At 43.8% G+C, this 7,050-nt stretch overlaps 1 protein-coding gene across 1 annotated transcript in view; it reads right to left on the bottom strand.

Moving 5' to 3' along the window:
• The window catches only part of LOC119597469 (histidine ammonia-lyase-like), a 55,070-nt gene that overhangs the window by 33,551 nt on the left and 14,469 nt on the right, over nucleotides 1-7,050 (bottom strand). The window contains exons 10-14 of the mRNA XM_037947045.1: nucleotides 6,916-7,011; nucleotides 5,675-5,814; nucleotides 4,113-4,257; nucleotides 3,703-3,789; nucleotides 3,343-3,457 (exon numbers count right to left, since the gene is read on the bottom strand). Of these exons, the coding sequence (XP_037802973.1) occupies nucleotides 3,343-3,457; nucleotides 3,703-3,789; nucleotides 4,113-4,257; nucleotides 5,675-5,814; nucleotides 6,916-7,011 (583 nt within the window). The remainder of the gene's footprint in view (nucleotides 1-3,342; nucleotides 3,458-3,702; nucleotides 3,790-4,112; nucleotides 4,258-5,674; nucleotides 5,815-6,915; nucleotides 7,012-7,050) is intronic.

The following is a 7,050-nucleotide window of genomic DNA, read 5'->3' as shown; positions in this document are numbered from 1 at the left end:
ATCCCAAATTTTAGTGATTTCGGATTTATATAATGTTGCAATTATCATATAGTAGTAACTATATTGCCACAGTTATGAGTATTCTTTTCGTGCAGTCAGATCGGTATCTATTTTCCTTGCCCACTAACATTTTTCCACCCTCGCCCATACCCCTCACCCCCCTACTACCCTTCTCCCGCCTACTACCCTATCAATCCTGAGACAACTGCAACTCAAGCAAGTCCGTGCGGTCTATTGTAATTGCCTCCCTAAGCATGTTTTCCTGTCTGTGTCTAGACAGTTAGATTATTTTTAAATTACTAAAAAATTGGAAATTTGATATTAAATCTCGAATATTAGTATCACTGCAATATATTTGATTATATCTTACATACGGCCCTCATTGTCCTGTTCACCCTCCTATCTCTCCGCATGCCTCTGCCTTCGGTGTACTTGTTTCAGAAAATGTCGGATCAGATACGCGAGAGGCACGCAGGGACGACCGGAGCGCATGACGCAGGACTCGAACAGAAGGAAGCCGTATGGTTCCAGCACCGCCACATCAGCGACATACTCGCTCTGCATCAGGCATTCAGAGTCTGCAGCACTTACTTTCTCATCTTTGTCCCCTGCCTGAGCATAGCAAGCCCAAGTTGCTGCCCCGTCGAGGACGACGGATGGGTGCGTGTTCCGAGCGGTCTCAGAGTAGTCAGATGCCTTCAATGTCACGCCCTCCAACTAACAGGGGTGACCAAGAGGGCGGCGTGGCCATGGCATTGCCGTCGTACTGGCCTAAGCCACACTCACATTTCTCACGACCTCTGGCCACTATCGTGGCCCGTACAATCACTCTGCCTCGAGTCACGGTCCTGCTCGGATGCTGCCTCCTCCCGGGGGCCTCTCTTCAGGGCCCCATACCAATCCGGGCATAACCGCTGCACAAGCCGACCGACCTTCAGCCTCCGTGTACATGTACGCTGTGCTACCAAGAACCTTCTTCTCCCAAAATAAAGACTGCAAGCAGACCCTACACTGAAGTCAACACAACCCTGACAAATTGGTGGACAGCCGTGATAACAAGTACCTGACTCTCTCTCTCTCTCTCTCCTCTCTCTCTCTCTCTCTCTCTCTCTCTCTCTCTCTCTCTCTCTCTCTCTCTCTCTCTCTCTCTCTCTCTCTCTCTCTCCTCGTCTCTCTCTCTCTCTCTCTCTCTCTCTCTCTCTCTCTCTCTCTCTCTCTCTCTCTCTCTCTCTCTCTCTCTCTCTCTCTCTCTCTCTCTCTCTCTCTCTCTCTCTCTCTCACTTCCTCTGTCTCTTTCTCAGAGTGGACATGCCTCCAGTAAGGCGGCGTGCCCATCATTTTCGTTTCTAATTCTATTTGAATTATCTCTCAGTGTTTGAAATTATTTTTATTATATTATCTATTACGATTTGATATTCATAATTTTCATAATTCACCGATTTATGTGAAGTTGCCGCGGTCATCCTAACGATCTTCTTTCCTCTCATGACAATCGTTAAGATGCTGAAAGATTTTCACAGTCTTTCTTTTAATAATTATTCTATATCGCGAACGTCATTTTATCTTTATTACATGATCCTTGGTGACGATCCCGCGCTCGGTTCTGGACATATAATTCGCATTAAGTCGAATGTCTTTTATAGTGTCCAGACGCACTCTTATCGCCCAGCTGCGATCCGGCGCCGGTGTTGCCCAAAGCTTTGTCTGTTCCGTGACAGACTTGTCACCTTGTCATTAATTTTACTTACTGAAAGCAGCATCATTTATGTGATTTCGCATAGTATTTTATATAATGTTGCAATTATCATATAGTAGTAACTATATTGCCACAGTTATGAGTATTCTTTTCGTGCAGTCAGATCGGTATCTATTTTCCTTGCCCACTAACATTTTTCCACCCTCGCCCATACCCCTCACCCCCCTACTACCCTTCTCCCGCCTACTACCCTATCAATCCTGAGACAACTGCAACTCAAGCAAGTCCGTGCGGTCTATTGTAATTGCCTCCCTAAGCATGTTTTCCTGTCTGTGTCTAGACAGTTAGATTATTTTTAAATTACTAAAAAATTGGAAATTTGATATTAAATCTCGAATATTAGTATCACTGCAATATATTTGATTATATCTTACATACGGCCCTCATTGTCCTGTTCTACCCTCCTATCTCTCCGCATGCCCCTGCCTTCGGTGTATTGTTTCAGAAAATGTCGGATCAGATACGCGAGAGGCACGCAGGGACGACCGGAGCGCATGACGCAGGACTCGAACAGAAGGAAGCCGTATGGTTCCAGCACCGCCACATCAGCGACATACTCGCTCTGCATCAGGCATTCAGAGTCTGCAGCACTTACTTTCTCATCTTTGTCCCCTGCCTGAGCATAGCAAGCCAAGTTGCTGCCCCCTCGAGGACGACGGAGGGTGCGTGTTCCGAGCGGTTCAGAGTAGTCAGATTTCCTTCAATGTCACGCCCTCCAACTAACAGGGGTGACCAAAAGGGCGGTGGCCATGGCATTGCCGTCGTACTGGCCTAAGCCACACTCACATTTCTCACGACCCCCTGGGCCCCTATCGTGGCCCGTACAAACACTCTGCCTCGAGTCACGGTCCCGCTCGGATGCTGCCTCCTCCCGGGGGCCTCTCTTTAGGGCCCCATACCAATCCGGCATAACCGCTGCACAAGCCGACCGACCTTCAGCCCTCCGTGTACAGTACGCTGTGCTACCAAGAACCTTCTTCTCCCAAAATAAAGACTGCAGCAGACCCTACACTGAAAGTCAACACAACCCTCACAAATTGGTGGACAGCAGTAATAACAAGTACCTGACTCTCTCTCTCTCTCTCTCTCTCTCTCCTCTCTCTCTCTCTCCCCTCTCTCTCTCCCCTCTCTCTCTCTCTTTTCTCTCTCTCTCTCTCTTCTCTCCTCTCTCTCCCCCTCCCTCTCTCCTTCCTCCCCTACTCCTCTCTCTCTCTCCCTCTACTCTCTCTCTCTCTCTTCCCTCTCTCCTCTCTCTCTCTCTCTCCTCTCTCTCTCTCCTCTCTCTCTCTCTCTCTCTCTCTCTCTCTCTCTCTCTCTCTCTCTCTCTCTCTCTCCCTCCTCTTCTCTCTCTCTCTCTCTCTCTCTCTCTCTCTCTCTCTCTCTCTCTCTCTCTCTCTCTCTCTCTCTTCTTCTTCTTCTTCTTCCCTCCCTTCTCTCCTTCCCTCCCCTCTCTCCTTCCCTCCACCCTCTCCTTCCCTCCCCCCTACTCTCTCTCTCTCTGTCTTCTCTCTCTCTCTCTCTCTCTCTCTCTCTCTCTCTCTCTCTCTCTCTTTTCCCTGCTATACCCACGCAATGAATGCTTGCTTACCATAATCGCCTTCCGTGCTGCAAATCCTCCCATGGATACGTGGTCTTCCGTTCCTGCCGATGTGGTGAGGGAGTCCACACTGGCCGGGTGACACAGGACCTTATTCTCCGACACTGCCGATAAGTCAGGGCGTCAAGTGTAAATCTTAAACTACTTAAAGAACTCCTACACACACACACTTACATGGAAAGCACGCGCGCGTGCACACACACACACACACACACACACAAACACACACACACACACACACACACACACACACACACACACACACACACACACACACACACACACACACACACACACACACACACACACACACATGTATACCTGTGCCCAAAGCTGCTATAACACGTACCTAAGGAAGCAGCCGTGCAGTGGGCCAGCATGAAGCCAGAATTAAGTCCTCCTTCTTTTACCAGGAAGGCCGGAAGCTCACTCAAGGCTGTGAATAAAGTTTAGTCATGAGTGATATATAGATCCTTCTCCTCCTCCTCCTCCTCCTCTCCTCCTCCTCCTCATCATCATCATCATCATCATCATCATCATCATCATCATCATCATCATCATCATCATCATCATCATCATCATCACCATCACCATCACCTTCACCATCATCATCATCATCATTACCATCATTATTACTGTTATCATTACTATAAGGATTGATATTATTATTACATTTAAGGAAGATTATTTGTCTCATTGCCATGATGATACTGAATAATAAACAAAAAGCTGCAACTGAAGCAGAGTGGACGTACTGACCAGGGTTGACAAGGCGCTCAATCCTGCGCTCGGACATGGACGCGATCTCATGGATGCCGATGGCTAAGTAGTCACAGGCCTTGGCTGGGTATTCGCCGTGGAAATTGCCGGCGCTGATGATTTCCTCTCGCTCCGACAGCACGAGCTGGAGGGACAGCGTTGGTCAAGAGATGAGCGTACGAGCGATATGTTTACTCTTCCATAACGCAAAGAATGATAACGGTAATAAGAAATATCATCGTGATTATTACCTTAATAGTAACCATTACTCATTTCCTACCATAGCTGTTTTGATTGTTAATGTCATTATTTTCGAAATCTGTCATCTATTAGTAGGCCGATTCTTTTTCATCTCCCCTTATCCCCTACTTAAAGAATCTGTGACGCAAATCTGTTCCTAACATAATTTTATGCAGCTGCAGGATTGTCAATTACAATTTGTATAATTTTCAGATCCTTCTGGGTATTTTGGCATATTAGCCTTTTTTTGTGCGTTAGCGAATGTATCCCACAATTTCTTGAAGCATTTGGATTGCAGCGATAATAATAATAATCGTAATAATATCATAAATTACAGCGTTCTACCTACATGGTTACTTGTGTATCTTTTTGAAATTTAAACTATGGGTTATATCATTTGATGTTTTAATTTTACAATTAAATACAAACACTTTCTCTCATACTTTTTTTTCTATATTCTTTTAATATATAAAGCAGTCTAATAATGCAACAGGTATGAGGCATTCCCATTCAAGAAACAAAAAAAAGTAAAATGAAGTTAGAGCACTATCGAATAATCAAATTCACCAAGTTAAATCAGAGCTCGACAGCACCTAACCTAACCAAACCAAATTAAACCAAACCAAACCTAACCTAACCTAACCTAACCAAACCAAGCCAAGCCAAGCTAAGCCAAACCTAATCTAACCAAACCTAACCTAACCTTAGCAAACTAAACCTAACCTAAGTAACTTAATCTAACTTAACCAAAACCAAACCTAATCTAACCCAACTAACCGAACCAAACCAAATGAAAGTAAATCTAACCTAACCAAAGCAAACCTAACCTAACCTAACTTGGCCTAACTAAACCAAAACAAACCTAGCCAAACAAAACCAAACTAAACAGAACCTAGCCTAACCTAGCCTAGCCTACCCTAACCTAATCTAACCTAACCAAACCTAAGTTACCTAACCAAACCTAAGTAACCTAACCAAACCAAACCTAACCAAACCAAACCTCAGTAACCTAACAAAACCTAACCAAACCAAATCTAATCAAATGAAACCAAACTAAACCTAACCAACCCAACCTAACCTAACCTAACCTAACCTAACCTAACTTAACCTAACCTAACCTAACCTAACCTAACCTAACCAACCAAAGACTTGCTCTCATCCATTACTCAGCTGTCCAGGCAGGCTGAAGGTACTATTATAATCAGTGCTATCATTCATTAATGATATTGTTTTTATCTTGATAAAGTAAGCATTATTAAAACTGAAAACAACACAAGAAAGAAAATAAATAATACAAAACCCACGGTCGTGAGGTAACCTACCGGATTGTCAGTCGCGGAGTTAAGCTCGTCCGTGAGGATGCCTCTCACGAACTTTAGAGTGTCGTGCACTACTCCGTGAACCTGCGGACAGCATCGCAGCGTGTATGCATCCTGCACGCGGTCACAAAACCTGTGCGACTCTGGGGAGAAGGTCACCGTATTATCCGGACCATCTCGTCCACAAACCCCGTACATAGACAGACAGTTAAATACGTAAGTAGATGCACACCACACACACACACACACACACACACACACACACACACACACACACACACACACACACACACACACACACACACACACACACACACACACACAAAAATCATATATATATATATATATATATATATATATATATATATATATATATATATATATATACATATATAGATAGATAGACAAATAGATAAATATATATAAGAAAATACTCGTCTTGCCTTTGGAGTATCAATGCTAACTCGGTCGTGCAATCATTAACGTTTCTTTAATTTTCCTTCTATGTATCCACCCATCTACTTCACGTGATAATTATAATTCGCTAAGACGTGAGCAATATACTACAATAAGATTTTAGTATAATTGATGAGTGGGAACGTTAAGGACATTGACACAAGTCAAAGTCCAGGGTCTGATCTGGAACGATTACAGCGATTCAAGATCAAGGCAAAAACAGCTGATATTCACAAATGAAAGATACTATATTGCGGACCAAAACACACATATAAACACATATAATTTAAATCTATGTAAACGAATATCTTAAGATATGAAAATAAAAACACACTGAGGCATAACCTACTTTGCACTTTTATGGAATTATTTTAAAGAATGAAGAAACACAACATTTATTCTTGTAAGATGGAAAAATCTCATCTAAGGGATCACAGAAATCATATTCTCCCAAGAAGAAAAAAAGACTCTCCTTGTCTGCCTCAAGAATGGCTAATGAGAAATCTGAATATCTGTTTGGCTCCTAAATTAATTACCAAGTTTCATGATTTAGCAAAATAACTTTTCCATTCTCTCTATATATCTCTCTAATTATTCACATGCTTTTCTCTCTCTCTCTCTGCCTCTGTCTCTCTCTGTCTCTGTCTCTGTCTCTGACTCTGTCTCTGTCTCTGTCTCTGCCTCTGCCACTCTCTCTGTCTCTGTCTCTGTCTCTGCCTCTGTCTTTGCCTCTGCCTTTGTCTCTCTCCCTCTCTCTCTTCTCCTTTGCCGAGTCCTCTCCTACTCACGAGCAATTTCAGAAGGGTGGGTGTCGCTGTGCAGAAGCCCTCTGACCCGTCTAGCCACCTCAATCTGGCCTTTGTGATGCCGCAGCTTGTGAACATCTGTAGAGTAAAATTATTTGTTTTAAACTTTAGAGTTAG

Source organism: Penaeus monodon, chromosome 39 (genome assembly GCF_015228065.2).
Source record: "Penaeus monodon isolate SGIC_2016 chromosome 39, NSTDA_Pmon_1, whole genome shotgun sequence".
Taxonomy (NCBI): domain Eukaryota; kingdom Metazoa; phylum Arthropoda; class Malacostraca; order Decapoda; family Penaeidae; genus Penaeus; species Penaeus monodon.
Note: the sequence above shows the minus strand (reverse complement) of the source record. Positions and strands in the feature narration are given on the sequence as shown.